The sequence below is a fragment of the Betta splendens genome, chromosome 7 (genome assembly GCF_900634795.4).
Source record: "Betta splendens chromosome 7, fBetSpl5.4, whole genome shotgun sequence".
In the NCBI taxonomy this organism is placed as follows: Eukaryota; Metazoa; Chordata; class Actinopteri; order Anabantiformes; family Osphronemidae; genus Betta; species Betta splendens.
Window position 1 is genome coordinate 13485777 of NC_040887.2, and position 26504 is coordinate 13512280.

Sequence of the window (26504 nt, forward strand, 5' to 3'; positions counted from 1 at the left end):
GCCCTGGTCGGCGCGTCGCGAGCACGCGCACGGATCACAGCGCTGTCTCACTGCCTACGCTCAGAACTTCAGCTTCATACAACAGGTGGCTGCGAACAGTAAACAGTCTTATTTCTGAGGGAAGCACGTGGCTCCGTAGCTTCTGAATGCATCACGTTTTCACTGGAAGCCGTAAATCCTTGTTTTTGGTGAATAACTACACTAACACTAACTGACCGACTAACTGTGGGTGGTGAATAACCGAGGCGCCCCCTTGTGACCATGAACTAAAATAACTTTTTGCGATCATAAATTTGGGGACACAGTCCAGTCAGTGAGTTTAGAAAAAATGCATCCAATTTATTTTTTTCCATATTTACACCTCAGGAATCAATTTTGCTGTTATAATTCATGTGTTTGCCCTAATTCTGAAGACTTAATTGAGAATTTCTTTTTAAATAAGGTTAATTAAAAAAAAATCTACCTTTTGCAAATATGAATGTGACATGTTGTAAATGCCAGATACTAACAGAGTAAAAATTACAGCACAAACATAAAACCCCTAATACACTTTTGGTAAAAGTAACAAAGGTCTCATAACATATTCTTGTGTACTTCTTATTTATATTACAGACATTATTTATTGAAGCCTACACAATTAAAAAAAATAGACTCCACATACATCCACTTGTAATAGCTTAAAGACACCACATGGTTTGATATTCAAAATAGAAAATATCCTGCAGTCCACGAACAGAGGAGGTGTTTCTGTATACAGAAAGTCATGCAGGCAGTCTTAATCCATAGGTGATGTGGTTTTCAGTTCTAGTCACAGCATCGGTCGTCTCACAGCCAGCAGCGCTCTGGTGACCTCTTCAGAGACAATTGCTGTACTTTTGCACCTGATCCCTTATCTCTTTCTGCACCAATGTGGCGTTTTCCCTCAGCCCATCCAGCTCCAGACGCTGCTCCTGCATCCGCTTCTCGTTATTCTTGAACTTTTCCTCCAGCACTGAAAGCACAAAGCGGCACAGAGTTCAAAACAGGCATCAGATACTGCCACATCCTGCTGGCTGTGGTGATTCTCATCACTGAGTGCATCTTTGTGGACTCACTCTGAAGTTCCTCTGTCCCGTTCTTCACTTTCTCCAGGAGGTATTCCGCCTCCATCTGGATCTCCTTGGCCTTCTGGTTGATGGTGTTCAGATCTCCAGCTTCTCCACCAAGAGATTCCACCTTCATCTGCAGCTCCCGAAATAGTTCCTCCGTGTCGTTAAAGCTCTGCAAAACAATATTCTTAAAAGTAAAACAAATATATATCCTGGAGCAAACTACAGACCAGACTACAACTGACCTGCTCCAGCGAGGACGCAAGCTGAGTGGCGTTGTCGGCCTGCGCTTTGGCCTCCTGCGCCATCTGTCTGTTCTGATCCGTCTTGTTCCTCAGAGCTTCCACCTCCTTGTGGAGGTTCCCCAAACGCATCATGGCATCCATCTGCTTGCTCTCCAGCTGTGTCAGCCTGCCGTCCACCTAGACCGGAGCGACATTAAAGTGAAGAATTGAGGATGGGAATGGAGATGTGGAAGTATTTTATTGCTGGGAAAGAAGGAGGCTCCACTGTGGGCCCAGTTTTCAAGCTCTACCTCAGCAGTGGCATTCTGCGTGCTGTTCAGGTTGCTGCGCGCCTCGTTGAGGGCTGTTCTTGCTTTGTCTATGGCCTCTTTAGACAAATCCAGTGCGTGGTTGGTGTCATTGGCCGTATTCTTCACCTCCTCGGCTCGACTCCTTCACAAGGCACAGTTGGACAGAAAGGAAATATTTTTAACTGTACTGCTGCACAATGAGTACTCAGTAATATAATCAGGAATGATTTTTATGACTTTATCCCTTTTGCTCTGCTTTTTAGTGGATAACTGGAAATGAACATTGTGATTCTATCATATTTTTTACTTTGGACGAAAAAACAGAAAGGTACTGTGTCCTATTAAGTAATTTGATATAATAGCCTCTATTTCCTGTAAAATGGCCTTACGCTCTGCAATAATAAATGAAAAGTAACATGTTCATTTATGAGCTACAGAGCTGCTGTTGTAGTGTGCGTGTCTAGTGTGTAGTGACAGTACTTACTTGGCATCCTTAGCATCGTTGAGCAGCTCCTTGGCTTTGGCAATATACTGCGAGGTTTGGTTGACGATTCCCTCCACCTCTGTGAGGTTGGTGAGGCTGTCCTTTATCTGCGCTATCATCTGATCCAACGTGGTCCTGTTCACAGGCAGGCTGATGGCCAAGACCTGCTGCGCCACCTTCTCTATGCTCTCTGGATCTCCGCCCTCCTCTGGACAGTGAGGACGAAAGAGAGGCAACATGTGATGTCTAATTCAAGGGTTTACATCATTAAGGACAAAGAGGATGTCTTAGAACGTCACCATACCAGTGAGGAAGTCTCTGATCTTCTTGATGAAGTCTTTGAGCTCCTTGTTGTTTTTTTCAAAGTCATCCTTCTTCTCCTGGGCTTTTTTCAGTGTGTTCATCGCCTGGTTCTTCACATTGTTTGTCAGAGCAGCTATATCCAGAAGCTGAATTCAGGAAATAATCATCATCTGATCACAGAAAACATCATCAGAACAAGTCTACACTGTAAAACCATCAGCACCTGTTTTGCGACGTTCTGTATTTCCTCGGTGGTGGCGTTCAGGATGTCACTGACGTTTCTGGCGTGACGCAGCGCGGCCGCAGACGTGCTCAGCGTCCCGTTGCATCCTTTGCCTCCGCACACGTGATTACCCTGATCGTCACGGCAACCTGCACCACCACATTGACTGTCTGGACAAGTGCCATTAGCAGAGGCATTGCCATGACCACCGCATACCTGAGGGTCCAACGCATCATCGCTCACATCAATCAAGGGACAATGAATATGTAAATAAATAATCAAGCATCTTTTTAGAAATATGTTCCATATTGTCAATAACTTTCTCATCTTAAGATTGTGCCAGCTTAAATGGAAAACTTTAAATAAGTTTATCAAAACGACATTGGGTAATATTTAAGAATGAAGAGACACTCCATAATTTCTAAGCAGAGAAATCAGAAATCATGAATTTCTTCAACAAGACGCCTCAGCAGATGGTTTGCTGTGGGCTCAAAAACTACAATTAATGCTTCCTGGTTTTTTATGTACCTGCCCCAGCAATGGTCAGACTGAGAGGGGGCGGAGCCAGCCTGCTGGAGCAAAACTGTTCAGTCCGCTATTGTTTTTCATGCATACACCTACAGCACTAATATTCAATGGCCGGACGTCCTGCGCTGGATTATTAAGAAGACAGCAAGTTCTATACAGTCTGATATTCAGTGTTACTTGTATGATTCTATATGGAGGAATCAGAGAGTCCCTTCATTCTCAAATACTACCCGACATTGTTTTGGTCAACCCTCATTGAAAATTGATGAAGTTTTCCTTTATTGACCTATGAAGCTGAGTTTACAACTTGTGGCCACTAGAGGCCACTGTTAGACTCCATCTCCACCTACCTTATGACTGATGTGATGGACCTTCTTGTCCAATTCATGCGCCTTCTGCTGCAGCTCTTCCAAGGACTTGTTCTGAGCAGTCAGCGTACGAGTCAGGTTGTCTTTACTTGCGTCCAGCAGGGTCTCCGTGAGGTTGCGGGTTTCCTGTGATTGCCCCACTGGGCTGAGAGGACCTGAAACCGTGGTGTTGCATTTCTCCTCAGCCTCCGTTGACTCCTGATAGTACTTCTTCACTTTCTCAAATTGGTCTGTGAAGATCAGGAACAGGAGGAGGGTTTTTTTACCCCTTTTTTGTTTTTTTGATTTGAGATTTAAAAACTGTGGCTGACTGAATAACTCCTAAAGTTTTTAGAAACCCCCTTTTATTAGAGCAGCTCCACACCTTACCTTAACCAAGATGACACATTTTCATGATTTCCGCCTACCCTGTGGTGGTATTGTGATATTTTTTAGCTAACTCAAGTGTGCTACCTGAAAAACCAGAGGTAAGGTAATCATCCAGCAGATGATATTTCTGAGCCACAGTGGAGTTAATGTCCCTCAGCTCCCTCTCCAGGTCATACAACGTGTCTGCCAGCTCCTCGTCTTCATCTGCTGTTGTGTTCAGCTCCTGGCCGATGCCCATCAGTCGCCCATCGGTCAGGGCAATCTCAGCCCTAAAATGCATGCGGCGGTTGGTGGCGAGGGAAAATACACATGTAGGATGAGCTTGCAAACGCAGTGCCAGGCCTCACCTCAGGTCGTCCATGCTCTGTCCGATCAGCTGGTGGATCCTGTCGCTGTCGTCCGTGCTGAGCAGACCCTGCACCTGCTTCAGCTTCCTCTCCAGCTCCTTGATCCGCGTTTCCTCCACGCCGCTGAGGCCACTCGCCAGGATCTCCTCCACGACGTTGTGGATGTGGTCCAGGTCCCTTTTTATCTGGCACACCACGTCGTCCCACAGCTGGAAGCACGGGTGGCACTGGACGCACGCGGGGAAGACGCCGGTGAAGCCGCGCGCGCATTCATCGCAGCGCGTGCCCGTGGCTCCCTCCCGGCACTCGCACGCCCCCGTGACTCTGTCGCACTGGGCCATTTCTGAGCCCAGCGGGTGACAGTTACACTCTGAACGCATGGATGGAAGAGGTGGGAGATAGGATGTAACAGATATAGTACCAGTTTCTGATATATATGTTATTCAACATACATTGGTCAGATGATCTTATTGTTACCTTGACACTGCACTCGTGGGTCTCCCCAGTGGAGCTGCTCACACTCAGTGCACTGTTTGCCTCCAAAGCCTGGCTGACAGTGGCACTGGCCTGTGAACTGAAGACAGACGGATACAGGTCATCTTTTTTGTCCATGTTCACATTTATTGTCTTTTTAAGTTGCTTCTTCACCATGTTGCAGTGAGACGCCAGGGCGTGCTGTGGGTGGCAGCTGCAGGGCTCACAGCCTCGGTCCTGGCCGTAGTTCCAGTGGTTGGGAGCGCACTGGTCACAGTTGTGGCCGATGATGTTCTCCCTGCAGGGGCAGGCCCCGGTCTGCTGGTCACAGTGACACTGTCCGTCGCTGCAGGATGACGGCGCGGTGCCGGCGGTTACGCAGGTACAGCCTGAGAACAGAAACGGGTCAGTCGGTCACATCCTGCGCTTCGAGTTCCGCAGCACTGGCCCCGTCTGCCGTCAGCACTCACGCCTGCAGTCATGAGCCATGGCGTCGCCAAAGTAGCCAAGTTCACACTGGGCGCAGGACGGGCCGTGGGTGTGGTACAGGCACTTGAGGCACTGCCCGGTCCTGGGGTCACACGACTCCGGGTCCTGGGTGTCGATGTTGCCGTTGCACTCGCAAGGCAGACACTGTCCACCTGCTTGGCCTGGGTTACCATAGTAACCAGGTGCACACAAGTCACAGCGAGATCCTTGGAGAGAAAAGAGATAACACAGAGTCCCTTAGTGTCCTAGCTGTTAGTAATGAACAACTTAGCATGAGAGAGTAGAAGCTCATGGGCAGATCCGAGAGGCGGAGCTCACCGGCGTAGCCCTGTTTGCAGTTGCAGATGATCTGGTTGGAGGTGTGGTCTGCGTGGCATGAGTGGCCGTTAAAATGACCGGAGCCCGGGTTGCCTGGGCAGGGGCAGGGCCGGCAGTGCTCCCCGGAGCCAAGCACTGGGTTTCCGAAGAACCCGTCCGCACAACTGGGCGAAATCCGGACATTCATGAACAGTGGGAAAAACCCAGTTCGGGACAGGTCATGCCTGATGTTTAGCAACAGTTACCGTTCACAGAGGTGTCCTGTCGTGAAGTCCCTGCAGTCTCTACACTCCCCCGTGCGGGGGTCGCAGACGTCCGCGTGGCCGTTGCACTGACAGGGGCTGCAGCTGGGGAATCCCCACTGCCCCGGTTGGCAGTCGGAGCACTGACGCCCACTGGCTCCTTGCCTGCAGTGGCACTGGCCTGTAACTGGGTCGCACTCGTGGCTAAAGGAGCCCTCCGGGTGGCAGTCGCAGGCTGGATGGCAGAAGGCGTTTAAGGGTTTTTGTTCACAAATGACGCTGAATATTACAATCTAATAAGATCCATCAAAACTCACCAGTACAGCCAGTCCCGCCAAAGCCGTAGGTCCCTGGTGCGCACTGGTCACAGCGTCGGCCCATCACGTTTGTTTTGCACCGACACTGACCTCCAACTTTATCACACTCGCCACTGAGCGAACCCTGAGGGTCACACTGACAGGCTGAAACACAGGAGCGAGAGCTGGTTCGTTTGACGGATTCGAACCCGCATCCTGTGCACTTGCTCGCTGCGTGCTCCTCCACTCACCCAGAGCGCCATCATGAATTATGGATGAAATGCTGCAGATGAGTTTGGAGCACATCTCAGCCAGGGCCGGCGTCGGCGTGATCATAAAGGAATCTAGACACATGTAATGATTCATCTCCTCCCGTCGGTGCTCTGCCTCCGGCTCATTGCCTTGGAAACCTGGAAGCTCGGTGTATTTGGGGATGAGAACCAGCTGTTTGTGTAAAAAATGGTAATAAAATATTGTTTAATGGATCAATGCTTTCTCTTATTGCTTTTTTGAGGCTGATGAGCTGATACTCTCACCGAGTCGATTAGAATGAAGGCAGTGAGGTGTCGATGTGAGACCCCATGGCGCTGGAACCTGATGGCAACCACGTAACGGTTACTGGGCTCGAAACAGAACGGCCTTGGCATCTGGACGTATCTGAAAAATAAAAGGCCCACATTTCTTTTCTCATTCTGCACAAGTCAAAGCCTCATTGAGCGTTGTTGATTGTGTTTAATCACAGTGAATACAGTGAATGCTGCACAGCACTCAAATCTTTATAGTTTACTTTTCTTTTTGAGTTTTTAAATTATTATTAACCTTAAGCGACTGTAAGTCCCCATGAATGAAATGAATGGGGCATTGTGTGCGAGACCCAGGTTTGATTCCCGAGCAGAGAAGGTTTAATGTTCAGCTGTTTTTAAACCACCTAATTTTTCTGCATTAAATTAAATTCAACATTACCGCATTCAGCAACATATGCAAACTTAAAGTGCATGTCTTATGTGTGCACCTTTTAAACTGCTTTCAGCTTTTTATTTAATTAACGCTTTCTAAATATGTTATACATATTTGTTGGTCAGAACAAGATTTCTCCACCCTCTCTCAGTTCTAATATCCTGTGGCTCAGTGGTATAAATCCTTGACTCTAAAATGGGGACCTTGGGTTAAATTTACGTCTGAGTCATGTTTCTGTATTCAGCTCTTATTATCAATAGATGAATTTCTTTCAAAAACTTAAGTTATATGTTTAACATTCAGCTCTGCACCTATTGCTCTGCGGATCCAATCAGCTATACTGTACATTCAATTCATCAGCTAGCTTTGGTTTCTGAAAAAATGCAGCTCTGTTCAATAAACAAGTCTTCCACCTTCTTACACACATACGTACATTCAGCTAAACTTGAAAGGTGTCAATTACCTTTAGCTGTTTTCAATGTTTTAAATGCTTTCAGCAATTCTTCAACAATACATTCAGCATTCACTGTGCATTTTTACATGCTTTATTTAGTTACTTTACTGTATATACTGTACTTGGCATTTTTCATCTTGGTTAATCTGTTTTTTTCTTAAAAATTGAATTTTATTGATCCCACAGTTGAGAACTTAATCTCTAGATTTTCACCCATCCCTGAGGGTAGAGGTGGGCAACCACAGCTCAGTGCCAGGGGAGCCAGTGTAAAGTGCCTTGCTCAATGACAGACCTGGTGCCACAAGCAGGGTTAGGGTTGTTCTACCTACTGAGCTAGCAGGGCACTTCTTGATACTTTTGATCCACTTTGTTAAATGGATTTGGCTGAAGGACCAACAACAGGGGAGAGCAGAAACCAAGTCACAGTCCACTGACACATCTGGGTCTTACTTCTTAGTTCCAGTTAAGTTCAGACTCTGAAAAGCTTTTCAGTGAGTTGAAACCAAACAGTTTTAGTCCTATTTTATAGCCTATTTTGCTGCCTTGATTTCTTCACAGAGGAAATAATATTTAATCCCTTCTGATTAGCAGTAATCCGTCTAATTTGTGGATTTAGGAACAATGATGAAAGGTTTATGTAGTAAAAGATTGGCTTCAGGTTGATATCATGCCGCTATTAAATCAGTCAATCACCTTTAAAGTAAATTAGAGACAACCAATGAAAATAAATTTTTTTTTTCTTCTTTTCATCTCTTCTTTCAGTTGATCTTTTCTCCACCTAATGTTCTTTCACTTCCACCTTTGTGTGGTAACTGCATCATCAGCTTTCTACTCCAAATGTACTCTCTATCAGCTGCTGCGTACAAAGGCTGAACAGCTCAGAACAAACTCAGTGGACCAGATCTAGGGGCATGAGGTGGGTGAACAATAGCACTGCAGGACTGGACCGTTCTCTGCTCATCTCCAGCACAGACGTGGATTCTTCTGTGTTAATCAGAGCTGCTGCAGTCATGTCACTGAAGGATTACACTGAATTTCTGGCATGTTTGCTGTTTTATCTCTGAATGTATAGTGAAAATACTACAGGGTGCAGTGGACCAGGAACACAAGTACACACCTCACTAACACAAGTCAGGGCAGGCTGCAGCGACAACAATGCAATGACGAAATCCTCCCTGGGCTATGAAACATAAACCTGAGCGATTGAGGCGTGCAGAAACAAATCTGACCTTGAATACAGTAAACACGCTCACATGCAAACGGATTTGTGTACCTGTTGTGGTGCGGCAGGGTGACAGTGTACAGCTGTTCAGTCGGCAGGAGGTTTCCACACCGGAGGCTGGAGGGCAGGTTCACGGAGGTAATGCTCACTACGGCCTCCCAGTCCTCTGTAGACTACACACGCACACACACTTTACTTATAAACAGACCTCTACATCTGTCATCAATGGGTGAGTGCACAAACCTCCGGCTCATAGCGGATCATGATGTCATAGTCCATGGCGTAGGGGATGCTGTCGACAGTGAACACCAGGCCGGCTCCATCTTTGACACGGGCGAAGCCGGGTCCCGTCCACGTGACCATGTGGCTGAGAGCGTGCTCTCTGTGAACAATGCTCACATCCGGCTGACAGGAGCAAAGATGTTAATTAAACCCAGTTTGATTGAACTGTTTTTTTGTGTCCTGTTATACCTATGCTTTATCTCATTGCGTGACTATTTGCCTCTCCTGCTCCCTCCCAGCTGCAAATTCGCTGCTCTTTTTTCAGTATGACTTGCTTAAAGTGACTTAATTTTACCCGACAGCCTGTTTTTTAATTGGACTAGGAACGCTCAATTTGCCAAGTGGTGCACGTGACCCTAACACATTACACTGTACATGTAAACAGGGAGGATATCATTATGGTTAAACGTCATGTGATCAGCAGTTACAGTAGCTGTAGTTTAGGAAGTCTGTCTACAGTAAATAGGTTTACAGTAAATGAAGGATAGGAGGTTAAAAACGTACGGTCTGCCGAAGCTGGCGGATGCGTGTCAGTGCAGCGTGGAGCTGCTGGGAGTTGGCCTGACGGTGACGCCGGTTTCTCCTCAGCTGGTTGCTGAGGTGCTGAACGCACTCGGTGTCTGCGTTTGGTCGAACTTTTCCCTGAGAGAAAACAGGAGAGAGTTCACTTACACTTGCAGCTCATCCTATTAGTGCTAATGAGACTAACCAACCAGCTGTGTGTTTATGTTAACGCGTGTGTTGCTCCACAGCTGTGACGGGCCGGTGTCTGTGCCACTGTCTGGGTTTATGGGTCACTTCACCTCAATTCTGTGCAGACACGACTGTATCGTGTCCATAATCTGTTGCATGTGTTGAGAAAAAACACAGCAACTAGTGCGATGCACGGTTGCGTTTCCTCTCATAACATTCTGAAGACAATATGTGCCTCTTCCTTCCACATTCCTTCTGTGGGGATGTTATAGGTATGGACTGTCTGAGCTTGCAGAGTGGGCTCAATGGGAGACGTGGAGGGGGTCTCTTAAGAGCGGTGAGGATGGAGGTGAAGTGAGCAGAGGAATGCGAGGAAGCGCCAGACAAAGATGGCAAAGGAGGGAGGTGATCATCCACTGACAGCAGGAACAGACCTGTCAACCTGACGCCCTTCACGTTAACAGGCCGGAGCCTGTTCATAGATATAGATTCAAAGATATGTGAGTCCCTATGCGAGACAATTCATTTATCTGAAAAGCTATTAAAAGTGGTGTGATATGATTTAATAAATGACAATGAAATGACATTTTTATCCTGTATCATTTTTCTCCACCAGAAGCAATAGCATTATTTGTTCTATAGTTACAATAATGTATATGATAAAGATGCATGTCTACGATACAGCAAACAAAACAAAAAGACACAATTCTGATGGAATCAGAACAATATGAAAGAGCAGTTCGTTATAGTCATAACATGCTTCAAGCCTGATTTGGATCTGGATCTGGAGTCTCTGTATGAGATTGAGAGTGGAGTTGTCATAGAGATGCTTTTAAGGAGCATTGTGATCTTTGACCCTATGCGCTAAATACTGAATATAGAAGTTTAGATCATACCCTGGATGAAGTAGAAGCATGCACAGATTTTCCAAATCATACATAAGGTTTTGTTTTAGTTGTTTGTAGCTTTCAAAAAGTTTGCTTTGTTCTAGATTCTGGTGCTGTGCTCACCGGCAGGTTGGGGTCAGTGGGGGGGCGTCCGCTGGCATTTTCAGCCTCGTACTTGTAGTAGTCCAGCGGAGCACAGAAGTACCCAGGTTGCACCTCTGAACACTGTCGACCAATTAGATGCCTCCTGCAGTCACACTGGCCGTTTTCCATCATGCACCTAGTGGAAAAGGAGGCGGTAAAGCTTAAATGTAACAGGATTTATTCAGGAACGTCTGAATAAATCTCTTTTTTTAAGGCATTTATTAAGTACAAAAAACTGAACCTGCTGTTAAAGGCTCCACCAAAGTCACAGTCACAGGGTCTGCAGCCAGCCAGGTCGTTACTGAGGCCCCAGTATTCTGGCTACAGGGACAGAAACCTTTAAACCTCAAAGCAGGATGCAGTGACGCACATGAGCAGCAGATTTTATAAGGCTGGTAACTAACCAGACATTGGTTGCAGTAGCGACCCGTCACGTATCTTTTGCAGGAGCAGTCGCCGCTGATCTGGTCACAGGGAGCCGCCATTTGAATGATGCCACGGGGGTCGCAGTTGCAAGCTGGAGAGGAAACACACTGCTGCTGTTAATGATCCCACATTAAGACTCGGACACATTTCATAAACACGCGCATACATACGCTGGCAGCCCAGCGGGTCGTTTTGGCTCAGGCCGTAGTAACCCTGCTTGCAGTCATCGCAGCGCATCCCTCGGACGTTGGCTTTGCAGCGACACTGCCCAGCAATCATCCCCATGTCTAAGTCAGTGTGACTGTCACACACGCCCCCCTCCAGAGATCCCACCGGGTCACAGTCACAGGCTAAAGGGGACAAAGGAAATCTTCATGTGTCCAATTTACCGCATTTTGCAGTCAAATTAAACATTATATACAGTATATGCAGTAGGCACCAGCACCAAAGCCATTAATGGAAACCCACCAATGCAGGCCCCCGGGTCCCGGATGCCCCTGTTGGGGTCCTGGTAGTAGAAAGGTTTACACATTTCACAGTTGCGTCCCATTGTGTTGTGCTGACAGTTGTCACACACTCCTCCACTGACGTTGCCTGTGGCCAAATACACGGCCATGTCGAAGTGGCACCGCTTGGAGTGGTCGTTACAGTTACACACTGCAGGAAGGAGAACAACAGCAGCTTCTTAGGAGGATGCTGATCTACTGCATGTGTCAGGATGTGTGTGCGTCTGCTTCCCACCTCTGCAGGTGTGAGGGTTCTCGACCTCCGCCGGCCGCCAAGGCAGGTCGTGGTGGAAGTCTCGGCAGCGTTCACAGTTCAGGCCCTCTGTGTTATGTTTGCACACGCAGCGTCCGTGGATCTGCCCAGTCACAAATGTAAATGTGGACTGAACACATCTCATCCTTGGCCAGATTCGGAGGCGATTGTTCAAACTCTCACCATGCTGCTCTCTTGGGTTCTCACCCCCGGGACCGGGGAACACTCTGAGGCGTGTCCGTAGCAGAAGCAGCTCCCTCTGACCACCAGCTCGTAGATGGCGTAGTAATACTTCTGCAGGACGTCAGAGCGTCGGTCCAGCAGGTCGTCACCCAGAGTGTTCAGCTTAGTGAAGTTTATGCGCAGGTTGGTGATGCGCAGAAGTTCTATAATAAAAGAATTTTATATGAAGGTGAACTAACGCTCTGCTGCTGCTGTTGTTTTTCTTCCATGGATTGTCTTCGCTGACCTTGAACGTCTAAGCTGTAGGGGTCTTTCACAGGAATAGCGGGATCCAAAACTTTATAAATCACCTTGAAGACACAGTAGAAATGTTCAGCTAGAGTCAATAAAAGAACGAGGAAGCAGACAAATCTAGGCACTCCTACAAGATCAAATAGTTCAAGCTTCAGGCGATAAAGGAATTAACACATCACTCACTACTTACTGTACTGTGAAAAACGTGGGAATTTTCAATCAAGCATCCATGTGCATCGTTGAGTGCAAGGCGTCTCACCTCTCCGTTTGTGGACGGCTCGATGTCAGAGTAGCGCTCCTCACAGATGATGTCGTTGATGTTGTGAAGGCCGTTGGCGGGGATGCGGGGAAAGGTCTTGGTGCAGTTGGAAGCAAAGTAGCGGTAGGGGCGCCACGTGCGGCCGAAATCTGCAGAGCGCTCGATGATCATGGCCGCAGGTCGGAAAGTCTGATGAAGTGAGGGCAGAAAGAATTTAAAGTTTGGATTATTATCATTGTTATACGCTAGACGTCAGTGTGTCTCATGTTTGTATTTATAACATTATGGTAGTGGAGTCATGCTTGATGGAATGCAGATATCACATCTAACCACAAACACACATAAGAGCGTAGTCTAATAAAAAAAAGAGGCTGCACCTTGAATTTCATGATGAGATGCGTGAAGTGGAATTCTGCCTCCAGGTCCAGTCGGATGCTGACGTTCTCATGTCCTGTGGAAAGAATAGCTTCATGTCGTAAAAAAGCAAAGGAAAACTCCTGAAGATGTCGCTCGCTTGACTGAGTGACTGTAGGAGACCTCACATCTATAATTACAGACCTGACGCACATTGAACAGCTTCATGATACTGTTATATATTGTAAAGGAACAAACCCATGCACACACACCATTGACAGACTGCCACCACGTGTTGAAGCCGTAGCTGTCCATGAGGTAGATCACGTTCTCTATGCGGTGGCTGTTCCTGTGGCGAGCCGCGTCGTAGGGGTGGCGGGAGTTGCACTCAAAGCACTTGTCAGACTCCTGTTGAATAGAAAATGACGGCTACTTTACAAAGGACACTGAAAGAGTGGCTGAAAATACCTGCTGCCCTCGGTGGGAACAATTCAAAACCCGTTTGGTGTTAATGAAGGAAGAGGCTATGGTATAATTTATACCACAGAGCATGCAGGCAACTATAAAAGGCACAAAAAGATCAGTACACCACAGGATTGTTCTCACCAGGGACCTTTCATAATTTCCTTCTTAACTGACTGGTTCAGGGAGACAAATTTGAACCTTGTATGAACAGTGATTATGTGAAATGCTCGGAATTACAGTACAGTCAAAATTGGAATAGTTGTGGTCACTAGTCTGAAGCCACTCCAGCATCTCTAATCTGAGGCAGGTGACGGTGTTGCTGCAGATTAATTGCTAACAGCTTCAATGTACACAACTAGCTGATGTTCGGCATGTAAAACCGCTAACATTTAGCAGCTAAGTGAGAGTCAATGTCGTTAGCGTTAAAGCTTTAGAAAGACAGAATCAGAACCAGATGTCAAAGCTATACATTGCATGGTACACTGCAGCAATTTATCATCCAGCAAAGCGATGGGGCAACTAACATAAATGTTACCATGGCAACGAGACCCCCCACAGTTACCAATCAATCCACTAAGAGCATGGGAAAGACAAGACTGTGGGTATCATCACCAGAGCTACGACGTGGGTAGGCGATGGGGGGAAGCATGCAGGGTGTAAGCGGGTGCATGAGGGGAGCCGAGGAGGGGGTCCTAACAGGGGCATGAAGGAGAGCTGGCACAGAGCAGCAGCAGATTCCAGGGCAGCGTTTCTTAATTAGGTTGTTGTCAGGGGTGATTAAGCCGCTAACAACGTGGCTGTTATCAGGAGACTCTGCCGAAAACTGGAGAGAAATGGAATGGTGTGTGTGAGCGTACACACACACACACACACACACACACACACACACACACACACACACACACACACACACACACACACACACACACACAAACCTGCACCTTATTGCCATCTGTCTTTCTTTTTTAACATTCACATCAATAAAGGCTCAAAGCAGGTGCCCTATTTTCCAAAAGGTGAACCAGTAGTTTATGTAGGTATGCTGTCTTATTCATCTGCTCTATAAAAAACACTTCTTATTGCTTTGGGTGCTGACCTTCTTCAGAACCTCCCTCCCTCCTTTCAGCTCTTATTTATCTCCCATTAGTCAAGGCTGGTCAGCTCAACTTCCAGGCTTTCTGCTCCAACAATACGCTGATGTAAGTCTGACACTAATTTGGAAACACTTCTTTGTCAGACTCCGACGGAGGCTTTACAGACAAAATCACTCTGGTGCCAAAATGAAACATTTCCTCTTAACATCTCTTTCTTCACTTTCTCTTTTATTTTGTAATGTTCTATTCATTTTGCTTCATTTTCCCTTTTTGCATGTTTTCCTGAGTTATATATTTTGTAGTCCTTGAACTGATTTTAGAGTCTAAAAAATCAGTAAAAAGCTGAGAGACAGATCTTTGGAGTGGGCCTCTAAAGGAAATGACAGATTACCAATGGCCCAACCTCGCCAACCTATGACAGCTTTTAGCGCACTCCCTACACCTTACTGTGGCAGGGAGCCTCTTGCCGGTTCAGACGGTGTCAATCACGTTCACCTGGAAGGTGACGCCGGTAAATATTCCTGCCCTGAGGCAATGGAAGTGCAAGCAGGTACTCGTACGAGCAGGAGAACGCACGTCGCGTATGTGGTGAATGCCGGTGTGATGCTGACAGAAAAACAAGAGGCGCACAGTGTAGGGCTGAAGGAACGGCTGTCAAAGCATTTCATGGAGGTGAGGGCTGTAACATAAACCTGCTACCTGTGTATCTACGCATTTAAAAAGTGCTACAGACATGTGAGGGGGCTAAACATGAACGAGAGAAAACACAGACTCGACGGGAGAAATGCGAGACAAAAACAGGACACAGTGATAAAAGGAGGTGAACCGAGAGTGATAGGAGTGTGTGTGTGTGTGTGTGTGTGTGTGTGTGTGTGTGTGTGTGTGTGTGTGTGTGTGTGTGTGTGTGTGTGTGTGTGTGTGTGTGTGTGTGTGTGTGTGTGTGTGTGTGACAAAGGTGTGGCCTTGTACATCTACACCTGGCCCCTCGCTCATAGAAACATTGCTACAAACAAACAGACAAATGAGCGGCTGAAGATGGACGTGGGGGCTGAGGGGCGGCTACAAACATCACGCGACACACAGGCCTGCAGGAAGCTTATCCATCCCTGCTTGTGTGCTGACCTGCAGATGGCTCACGATGCAGTAGTTCTCCGGCCCGTGCAGGCCACACGTGGAGCTGGCAGACAGGTTGCCGGCCCGTCCGATCAGAAGGTTCCCGGTGGCGGGGTAGCAGCTTCCCTCCGTGCAGCCGTGAGGGCCCGACGGCTGCTCCTGTCCGAGGGCACACAGGCCTGGAGGGAGGGAGAGAAGGATGGCTGTTAATGATTTATACCTGCGTTCAGTTCCTTCCGATTAACTATGCACCGAAGCTGGCTGCTGCTCAGTGATTTTCTAATCATCGCTTTCTGTGACGGCTGCGCTTCATGCACACTGCAGCGGCAGCTGTAAGAGCAACACTGTGTTTAAAATAAGTAGGAGATGAAGAACAGCGTGTTAATCAACACCTTTCCTCATGTCCAGCTGAGGCTTCACTCCAGGTCTAGGCCCTTTATTCAACATTAATGCCATTCACAACTGCCATTACCTCAGCTTGGTGTTTGAATGCTGCCAGACCTATGTACTAATGTAGAATATTCAGTCCACTATTGTTGGATTTGTAAGAACTAGTTCTCATCCTACAAAGCCTCTCTTGTCATGTCAGCTAAGCAAACTTTACTTTCATGCTTTCTACTATAAGAACATAAAAGGGTCAGAGGACAACGCGCAAATATGTGCAAATAAAAGTGTTAACTATACATTTTCCAGTCATGTTCCTTTAAACAGTCTTTCTGAGCCGTGTAAACAGTCTTTCTGCATCGCTGACTCTGAATAACAGCACGCGTTATGGAAACATGGGAGAGAGACTACAAGAGTGAGGGGTAACGGGCACAGAGAAGATAAAACCTGGTCAAACGGAGACATACCTAAATGTTTAATACCAACATAATAGAGGGAGCAGAAAATATTAGCAGTGAAATCAAAGGCTGTCATCGGAAAATAAATGAGACTCCATCTTTCAAGGCTGATATGAGATGGCAGACGTTGAAAGGAGTATCTGAGGGCCTTTCATGCAGCTGATCTATGGACAATAAAAACAGAGAGGCGACATGTTGAGACACGACGACGCGAAGGTCTGAGAGGCAGTCGAGAGCTGCGACAGAGAAACCTACAGCACAGCGCTGCTGATGCAGTGGCTAGTGAAGAAGCTCATTAAAACTGGATCAAGTAACTCAAATAAGGCCGGGCCTGTTGTGACCTTTGGTTATAAGGGGAATGATTAGCATTAAACTGTAAAGTGGAAAATGGAAGATTCCACGAATGACTTCCTATGAGACCCACAGTCTAAATGTGATATATGAAGTTCATGACCTCAATAATAAACATAAGGGGGACATACGGTATACGCAACTACACAGTTGTTAAATAATAGTAAAACTCTGCTTATATGAAAAGCACACACATAAGCAGCGTGTGCAAATATCCTGGCTGCGGTTCAAGTCAAAGATTAAACCGGGACAGATTTTCTGAATTCCTGTTCGCCTGGTTGATTGGGAAACCTGCCTTAAACATTACCCCACTGCCTCAACATACTGCACAGCAGAAATGTGAGGAGGGAAGACAGTAAAATGGCTCACACATAGGTACGGGAGCAACCTTTGGACCGCTGATAAAGATCAAACACACCCGTGGAGGCAACGCGAAAGCTCAGCTGTAATGTACAGATGCACAACAAGCTGCGGCCTGCGCGCTCAATAGTAAATAAGAGAAGTGCATTTATTAAAGATGAGCATTACTTACAGTAAGATTAGATGCCTCACACATGGATCATCCTGTTGTTGCCTCTGGGTTGTAAAACACTGACCAACTACATCAAGACACTAATCAGGGCTTAGAAACAGCTTCTATTCACATCGTCTTGCTACAGACCTGCTGTCATTATTCTAATGGTGTCTGACTTTATTCTTAGACCGCGCTGCACGTTTAGGGCCAAGAAACTGCCAGAGCATGAATCACTGCGATGAGAGATAGTAAAGATTACTTGAATGGATTCATTAGAATTGGATTTTCCAAACCTTCTGTTGTTTACCACGTTTACTTGAGCTTCTTTTGAACTTCTCTGGATCGTCACAGTTCTTCACTCTTGCCCTGAAGTTATATGTTTCCAGCTGCTGGAGAGACAGTGAGAGGAGGAACCTCCAGCTACAGCTTGTGACATCCTCTCCCCACACAGTCTCCCCAGACGCATACCCTTCAGTCAAAAGCTGACCTCAGCTTTAATTATCGGCTGAGATTACGTTTTGAAATAAACCGCACGCGCATGGAGCAGTGCCACGACATTCTCCCAATCCCTGCCCTGAAACAGTTGCCGGGCGAAGCCATGGCGTAGGCTCGGGCTCGAGAGAAAAAGAGGCTCGTTTTGCAAAAGATGCCTCTGACATCTGACACGGCATCGGTTCTCAGCGCCCTCTGTGTGGGCTGCGGTAAACATATCCTCCAGCAAATGAGTTTTTCACTTGCCTCGACTAGCGTGAATGAACACCAGAGCGTGCGCCCGCGTCACAGGCTCGTGTGAAATCGGTTCATGCCGCGTATTATGCACAAGGAAAGCCAGCACAGGTGTTTCTTTGACACCAGCTCGTTTGCCAGTGTGTGATTACGGCAGCACGTGGCGGTGAAACGTCCTACGTGCATGTGAATGCGCGCACAGAGGGGGAGAGTCGCAGGTAAACACACCCTGGAGCCTCCAAGTGTCTCCTGTATGTATAACTATGGCAGGAATGTGTGGTCAGAGGGAAAGATAGTATTTATTAGAGAAAACACTCCAGGTGTTTGTGTGTCAAACACATGTTGTCTTGTTGCATACACGCTCACTAATTGCATGCGGGCCGGACAGCCGAGGATTTTAAGTTTGTTGTCCAGCACTTATGATTGAGGTGTAGCATCAGGAGGAGAAGAACAGCAAACTAAAATATTAAGCAAGATTTCACATAAATGTAAAAACGTTTTGCTTCTTAGTATAACAACTAAACTACAGATCTCTCCAGAAATGTTTCTTGATATCAGCATGATCCTGTACAAACATCTGTGGCTGCAGCTCAATCCTGTGATTAGTGTTCATACAACAAACATGGATTATGTTTAATGTACAGAGACCATTAATCAGTGGGGACTCTCTAGGGATTTGAATCTGTTATGGCTAAAATAACAACACACACGTACAGTAGAAGGGTTTAAGGCTCACATTACCAGGGTGTCAGATCCACTTCCTGATTCATAGATTGTGTAATCAGACATTTTTTGTGGCTATTCCCATGGATTTATTGGCTTTTTTACATTTACTCACCCAGCATGAGGAGGCTCAGGACCAGAGCCATGATGAACGTGAGGATGCCGGGGCACGTGGGCACCAGCAGTCTCCCAGGCTGCAACAGACAAATGTGACAAATAGATGAATAAAAGATCTACAAAAAGTTGCTTGAGTGAAACACCACTATGGTTTCAATCGACCATTGTCAGATGTAGTGCAAAATGTATTTGGTGTAAAATAATTTGGTGTAAAATATATTTGGATATATTTTACACCAAATATAATATATTTGGAGGAATCCTGATAAGGTATGAAACATGTCCAGGAGTTAATGTGCATTCTGTCAGTTGAATAGTGAAAACATTCTCTTTTGCCTTCCTATAAGTGTAAAGTCTCATCAGCCGTGAACCTCACTGTGCATACCTTTGTAGTGCGTATTAATAACAAGGCTTGTTTATACGACCTTCAAACAGCAAGGCTAAATGTACATGTAGAAACTGGCTTGTTGTAGAAGCCACAACTAAGTTTGCAGTCAAAATAAACCATAAATCCGACGCACAAACTTTTCTATAATTATGTTAAAATAGAAAGAAATAACTCCCTAATCCAGGTTTGTGATCTGAACGGGCCTCTGTTGGAAGCTTTGTTCACACTCAGCTTAGCTCTCAGGTCCACATGGCCCCACACTCACACTCTTACTGGGAGAAACACAAAGGAGGGAGCTCAGCACTCAGTTCAATAGGTTTACACATGTATTAAGATGGTGACTGCGTTCATAACAAAGCGCTGCCTGTTTCCTTGGCATTAAATGGAAATACTAATAATAATATATTGGATCAATTTGCACAGCGTTTGCCCAAACATCTGACGAGCTATAAAACCTGATCTTTCCGACTGATACTGTATTATACTAGAATACTAGAATTAATTATACTAGAAAAAGTCTCATTAGCCCCAGAGACTGTTTTATATTTCTAGAGGGAGAAGCAGAGGAAGATATCAAACACGGGAAAAATCTGATGCAAAGGTGGTACCGGAGAACACGGAGATATAGATGTGTGTCAAAAAAAACGAGTCCAAAACTGAGTCAGAAGCTTCCCGGGATGGAAGAACTAGAGTAAACCAGTGTGTTATGTTATTTAAATCCCTTGATCCTAAGAAAAATTGTATATAATGTTTGAGCTTGGATGAGAGATCTGAGTAGTAGTCAAACAGTCAAACAGTCAAATTGTATTTTCTATTCCAGCTGTGGCCCTCGCTGCATGTGGAGAGACTCCACTCCTACTCTGAACCACCACTGAATGTGAGATATGAAACTAGTGGTGCATTACAAGACTGTTCCCCTCGTCCAATTAATAAGGTACTGAAAATCCAGCCACAGTTGTATTAGACTAGACGCTGCCTGTGCAGACCTACAGTACAGAGGTGGTGACAGCAGAAGGTCACGTTTTAATCCTCACTACAAGCCTAATCCACCGAAAACACAGGATCACAGACCGCCAGTCAGCTGATGTACAAATACATCAAGCACTGCCTTATGAGCGATTCGTGTCGTACTCACACGGCCTCAGACGGCCTCACCTTCCTCTGCACTGCGTGGCCGCGGCCGCTGGCTCCGGCTCCGTCTGACAGTGCGTACGCGCCGAGGTTCTCGTATTCCAGCCAACATGCGCTGGCCTGGACTCCGGTGGGTATAGTTACGCGTGCACGCACATGTGTGGAGCACGGCAAACTTGAAAACGCATCTGATGGCAGCGATGGGAAAACAGAGGGAACGCGGCAGCCAATGGGAATCCAGAATCAATGCAGGACCCCCCCCCTCATTCCTCCCCAACCCGTGGCCCTCTGCTTCGCCCTCCCTCGCTCCCTCCGGCTCGTCACTGGGGGTGAATGGACAGCTATTCTTATTCTAATTCTTCTGTCACTCTGTGGGCCACTGGCTGAAAGAGGCTGAACGGTCTCCAGGCTTTCGGAATTCGCCACCCCTTTCTTCTGGACACTGAGGGAGAGTGAAGGGCGAGAGAGGCAGAGGGAGAACGGATGGTGGGGAACGAGGTTCGCCTTTGGTTTGGCAGCGGCATCGCTGCCCATTCCGCCTCATTACACCGCTTCCATGGAACTTACTGTAGCAGGAGGAGCCGACACACGGATGAACGCTTAGCTCAGCGTTTTGGGAAAAGCACTAATTTGCTTTCTGGTGAAGATAGACAAGCAACGCCAGCAGATACGAGCAAAGAGAATGGGGAAGACCCACACCCTGCTTATATTCAGTGGGATGTGACTTGAACCCACTGATTTAGACCTCTGCATTTCTGGCTGGGGCTTCACAAAGTCTATACAAAGGCTGAGGCAAGTCAAACTTTCCTTTTTAGATTAGAGAAGGGGAGAGGAGTGGAAAGTTGCATGTACATGTCCCCGCGTGTTGGAAAGCTGCACGTGTGGCTCGTGTGCATGCATGTGTGTAATTCAGGCATCGCACACACACAGGAGCGAACAAAGCCGTGCTCACTTTAACGGCGCGCTGGTGATGTGACCTTTGACCTCTGCTAAAGAGGGCGACGGAGGGTCTGCCTGTGGTTCACACTGCTATAATAGAAGAGTTATAGGCTACATGGCTCAATGCTGCAATTATCAAATTATACAATAGGTCTGAGGCAACCAGTCGAAGTTCCACTGGGGGGGGTTGGGTGGGAGGCCCAGACCTTAAGTAAAGACACGCAGCCGCTACACCAAGATAAGAGGAAGCGTGCAGAAAGTTCAATGGCACCGCTATAACACCCGCTCAGAGGTCAGACAAAGCTAGAATATCGCAAGGCGCTAGTCCAAACAATCCCCACATCCTTCAGTACAACACCCACGGTGGGTGAGCTTGTGTACACATCCAGCGAGGAGACAGAATAAATGAACACGCTGCTAATACACGATGGCAAAGCCAAACCCACAAAAGCCGGGCTGCAAATAGGATCATATCAGCTAGATGAGCTCATGTGGGAAGTTTGCGTTCCTTTTCGCAGCCAGGTGACTCAGTACCTAGAGGCGGCGCAGCCCTCTGATCGGCCTCCGCTCTGTCTGAAGGCTGAGCCGCTGTGTTGCACCAGCAGAGCTGCCCTGTTATCATCCTCAGAGCCGCGGGCAGCAGGGAGCGTACCGTCTGGGGCAAATGTGCCGCTGATTAGAGGCCACAAAAAAAGGAGGAAAAATGAAAAATATGCCAGCCAGAATGCAGAAAGTCTTTCAGCAATGTGTCTCATAGAGGTAAAGATGTAAAGTGACTTTAGTTTTTACGTGAATTTTTTGCTCTAATACAGTTAATGATTTGCTTTATTGAAAAATACCATCAACTGACAGAATGAAGGCTTGTTGCATTCAGGTGTAGGTGGAATGAGTAATTACGGTAAAAAGGTTCATCCAACACATTTATTTTTTCCAAACAGCCAGACATGACTTCTACAGAATAAAATGAGTTAAACATTGCCAGTGTCACAAAATGACTTGGATGAAATTGCGCAAAGTGTCTTTTCTTCTAATGTTTCAAAAATGAAAAAGAATATGTGAACTTTGTGAACCTCCCCCACAAAAAATTATTTCTGGTAATTTATCTTAGTGTTTTCACACCAAGCCTATTTCACTGATTATGTTCTTCAAGTTTGTGGCAGGTGTGATGACAACCCTAATCACAATTTGGTCTAATCAAAGGTGCAAATAGGTATTTAGAATATTTGGACTTCTGAAGTTGTACTAGCGTGCAGGCAGTCATGGAAATCATGGAAAGGTTTTTATGGTAATATCAAGTCTGAGCAGATCAAAGAACTGGTTTCAGGTGCGAAAAGACCCTACAGTAAATGAAAGCAGCCCTCAGGCTATAAGTACCCATATATAAACATGCTTCATCCTCCAAGAAGCAGTGATCTTCAGTGCAGAACAACCAGAATAAACATTTATCCAGCATAATATCATAAAAGCCCCAATTAAAGCCTTAAATTTCCTCCAGGAAACCATTCAAACATTTGCATGATTTGATAAAAACAGACCACCCAAATGCAACATCTTCAACTAAAGGGATTCAACTTAACCATAGAGTCGGAAAAAAAGGAAACCACGTCCTAATCCAAACTATACAACATCAGATCACTGCCTGTGGAGCCAAGGAAATCCTGTAATGCTCTCTGGATATTTGCCTTGTTGAAGCTGACATCTCAGAGGCGAAGACAGATTATCATTAAGGATCATTTTCTATTTCAGGATGGCAGAGAATGACTGCAGAGACTACGACTGACCCAGACTACGTCTAGTCGGGCTCGCCGCCATGCGCATCGCGCCTGTTTTCATCACCACCATACGAACATGCAGGAACAAGTGCAACAGAGAGCCTTTTACGTGCCTTCCTGCTCATATTTAACCAAAACAAGACTCCATTGTGGATCTACTGTGAAATCAGCTATGACCTTTAGAGCCTTAAGTCGAGTATCACAGAAATTAATCTTTAACTAAACTGAGAGGGACACACCCAAGACCGATAACCAGCTTCTGCGAGGGCATGACCAGACAGTAGCCAGCGAGCAGCCTTTAAGGTGATTATACTCAGGGCAGGCGCACAGAGTCATTCTCATTCATGTACGGACTAATCCAGAGAATCTGTAGTTGGGGGGTAGAGGTGAACAGGGCCAGCGGGAGTTTAACCCAAGCATCAAGTCCTCCGGAGAGGGTCAGCAAAGGTCGGAGTGGCCCTTACATGACCTTGTATCGAATCAAATCATATATCGAAATGCATCTGCTTCAATATGAAAGATGTGCTGCCTTAAAGCTATAACTGCATTTTCTCTCAAACAAAGCTGTTTTGTTATTCATGCATTGCACTCAAAAACCCTGCTGCATCCATTCTTCAGGCACATCATTACATGCACTTTACTTCACAGCTGCTGCGCGTGCAGACACTACAACAGCTCTTAGCGCCGACGTCCTGATCAGTGACTGGATGAGTTTCCTTCCTACAGTATGTGAGAGATAAGCAGCGCGTTTGGCTCATTTTCAATGAGGAAATTGCGTTTCCTGTTATCGAGTGGCGCTGATTGCTGCTCCTCAGAATGGATGGAACTATATCACACTGCATGAAATGGAGCAGCATCGACCAAGCTTTGTTCCACAGGCTGACATCCAGCACATCAGAGCCGGAAAATAAAAGTAAAATAAAACTACAAAATATCTTATGGTTGATTTTTCAGAAAAGATAACAGAATGATTAATGAAAACATTATTTTGGGCAATAAATTACAAACAAAGATAGCAGCCTGACTGTTCCTCAGAGACACAACACTTGACGAGATGACGAGAGGAGCAGAGGGGCCAGAATCAGTGTCTCTCGTCAGGGTGCTGTGAACAAGGGGCTGATTTATATCAGGGGACATGAAGTCAGCATCTGAGCCAGCGGAGGCCCAGACAGAGGCTCAGGTATCAAAGACACAAAGGCAGAGCACACGGTGGCTGATGGCAGCAAGACGCTTCCTGATCCAACGCGGAGATGCACAGACCACGTGCCACAAATGAGCCGCCGTCATATCAACTCCCTGGCACCCACACCTCATATTTTAGAAAATGGACCCGCAGCATACGTCAGCACGTCCTCTCGAAACTGACAGAGCCGCCACCAACCAGCGTCTGACCAGTGGGGCTCTGAACAACTCGTGGATCCTCTTAACCCTTCAAATTAGTGTTAATCTCAGCGGGGCCAGGTCCCTGAGCTGATTAAAGCTAGACTGAGAGTCATGGGAATCTGCACCACCAAACCTAAACACACAGGAATGATGAAGTTAAATAAAAGCAAACTGACATTGTTTTATTTAAAAGATGGGAAAGAATGCTTTGCTGAGAGGTAATAACAAACCTTTCACCTCTTAATAAGCACTGACCTACAGGGGATGAACATGATTTTCAGGTTACAGTGAGATACTGAATGGCGCAGTAACACTACACCACCTCATGTGTTCACCTACAGCTAAAATCTGAATATCTCCCACTTCGGTAGGGGAACTGAAGCCGGGCCTGTTACACGCTGCCAGTTAATCAGGGAGGAATGTGTGCGACCGTGTCAGAATCCTGCCTCCAGCCAGTGACCTGCCGCTGTGGCTGGAGAGCAGGTTGTGAGGACATGAGGCTCGGTGGTGGTACTCACCTCACCTCAGCCCTCTAACGGCCTCGTTTAGTTCTTAACTAAGTCAACCAAAAATATGGTGTCTTTAAATGTTTCATTGAATTAAAGCCACAGAGAAAATTGCACGTGGAACTTATCTTAAACTTGACTTGATAAACGGCTTGAAGTAAAGACAAACAATGAGCAGAAAAAAAACACAATAAAAAAATAAACATGAGTTCCTAAAGCTACAAATATTCTGAAAGTTTTAGAAGTTCATATCTTTACATTAGGTGAATCTGCTGCTGCCAAACACGTCCACATGATGAAAAAGGCATTAGCTTGTGGATATGAAGCATCTTACGTTTACTCGCCAAGCTGAGCCAACGCCACTAACCAGAACAACTGCGGTTCTACGTCACAGACAGCCGCAGGGACTCGGTGTCCTTCCGCACTAACTATTAAATCCACACAGTGCGAGTGTCCGATGGTGGTTTTGCATTATTAGTGTTAAATAAGATGGTGCGCTCACCTGCTTACGTGGGTTTGTGGGGCTCCGCTCTTCCTCGCGCCCGCACAAACTTTCTCCGTTCCGCTTCCACCTCTCTCTCTCTCTTTCTCTCTCCCGCGTGCGCGCTCTCTTCCACACACACGCGCACGCACACTCCCTCTCTCCTTTTCCCGCGCCTCCTGAATGTAAGAGGTGTCACGTTCGCGACACGTTAACGGCCAGCTGTCGTGTGCGCACGAGCGCAGGTAGACGGCCCCATTTAAGGTGCGGGACCCCACCCAGCTCCCGGTGAGGCCACGCCCACCAGGCTCGGTTACTCAGTAGGTGAGAGCTGTGGCCTTGTAGTTCTGTCGCAGCGATTTGAACTGAGAGGTTTAGAGCATGACAACTATTTCAAACAGACAGCTCCAGCTGAAAATGTTCCATTTCCTTCAGGAATGAGTGTTTTTCTTTTATTGACAGCGCTTCAAGGTGAGAGACCAATAACAGCTAACAGCACATAAATATAAACACAAGCAAAAGAAAAGCTCAGTATTTTTTTAAATGATCAATTTTAATTTGTTTTTGAACGTTCATTTATATTTTCATTCTAAAGTGGAATGGATATTTAAAAGGATTTACCGTCAGCTCAAGCTCCAATAGAGCTTCACTCAAAGCCTGTAGCTGTGATTTGAATTCATATTCACTCTAGCTCATGGCTCAAATTGGTCTCCATGTTGTTGTCTTTCTGATACTTTTCTGTGGCTCTGTGCAATTTTCAGTAATCACATTTAGCTCAGCGTGTGGTCCCAGAGTCCCTGCTGCATGTGCCGGCATTGAATACAGAATACAACATATAAGCAGCGTACGGCGGCACACACACACACACACACACACACACACACACACACACAAAGGATCCCAACTCCTAATGCACAGCTCATCGCTGGCAGCAGTTGTAACCTGGGCAGTATCAGGACACGATGACCGAGCTCATTATGT

General features: G+C 46.4%; 1 protein-coding gene across 3 annotated transcripts; it reads right to left on the bottom strand.

Annotated features, from left to right (window-relative positions):
- Nucleotides 1-314: 314 nt before the first annotated feature.
- On the bottom strand, nt 315-25752 carry lamb2l (laminin, beta 2-like). 3 transcript variants are annotated; one of them, XM_029156366.3, is made up of 35 exons: nt 25545-25752; nt 18922-19000; nt 15660-15829; nt 13251-13386; nt 13002-13075; nt 12625-12813; nt 12358-12421; nt 12072-12274; nt 11871-11991; nt 11598-11786; nt 11300-11479; nt 11108-11220; nt 10945-11024; nt 10683-10839; nt 9484-9621; nt 8941-9102; nt 8749-8870; nt 6601-6721; nt 6316-6508; nt 6086-6229; nt 5772-6003; nt 5527-5690; nt 5190-5414; nt 4894-5108; nt 4723-4819; nt 4246-4615; nt 3983-4167; nt 3512-3759; nt 2634-2849; nt 2412-2556; nt 2108-2315; nt 1624-1765; nt 1334-1510; nt 1095-1260; nt 315-991 (listed from the first exon to the last, which is right to left on the bottom strand). In XM_029156366.3, exons 2-35 carry the CDS (start codon nt 18950-18952, stop codon nt 855-857), a joined length of 5514 nt encoding a protein of 1837 aa, XP_029012199.1. In that variant the 5' UTR covers nt 18953-19000; nt 25545-25752; the 3' UTR covers nt 315-854. The 3 variants fall into 3 exon arrangements, with proteins under 3 accessions (XP_029012199.1, XP_029012198.1, XP_029012197.1); XM_029156365.3 differs by lacking the exon at nt 25545-25752 and adding an exon at nt 20467-20677; XM_029156364.3 differs by lacking the exon at nt 25545-25752 and adding an exon at nt 20447-20626.
- Between the last annotated feature and the right edge of the window lie 752 nt (nt 25753-26504).

Bases quoted from the DNA above. Each gene is read 5' to 3' on its own strand.
- lamb2l (XM_029156366.3), bottom strand. From the start codon at position 18,952: ATGGCTCTGGTCCTGAGCCTCCTCATGCTGG. The intron at 11,221-11,299 runs GTATGTATGCGC...TTTCCTCTCCAG, and splicing joins CGACCCGCTGGGCTGCCAGC to CTTGCAACTGCGACCCCCGT. The intron at 5,415-5,526 runs GTGAGCTCCGCC...TTTCTCTCCAAG, and splicing joins CTGCAAACAGGGCTACGCCG to GATCTCGCTGTGACTTGTGT.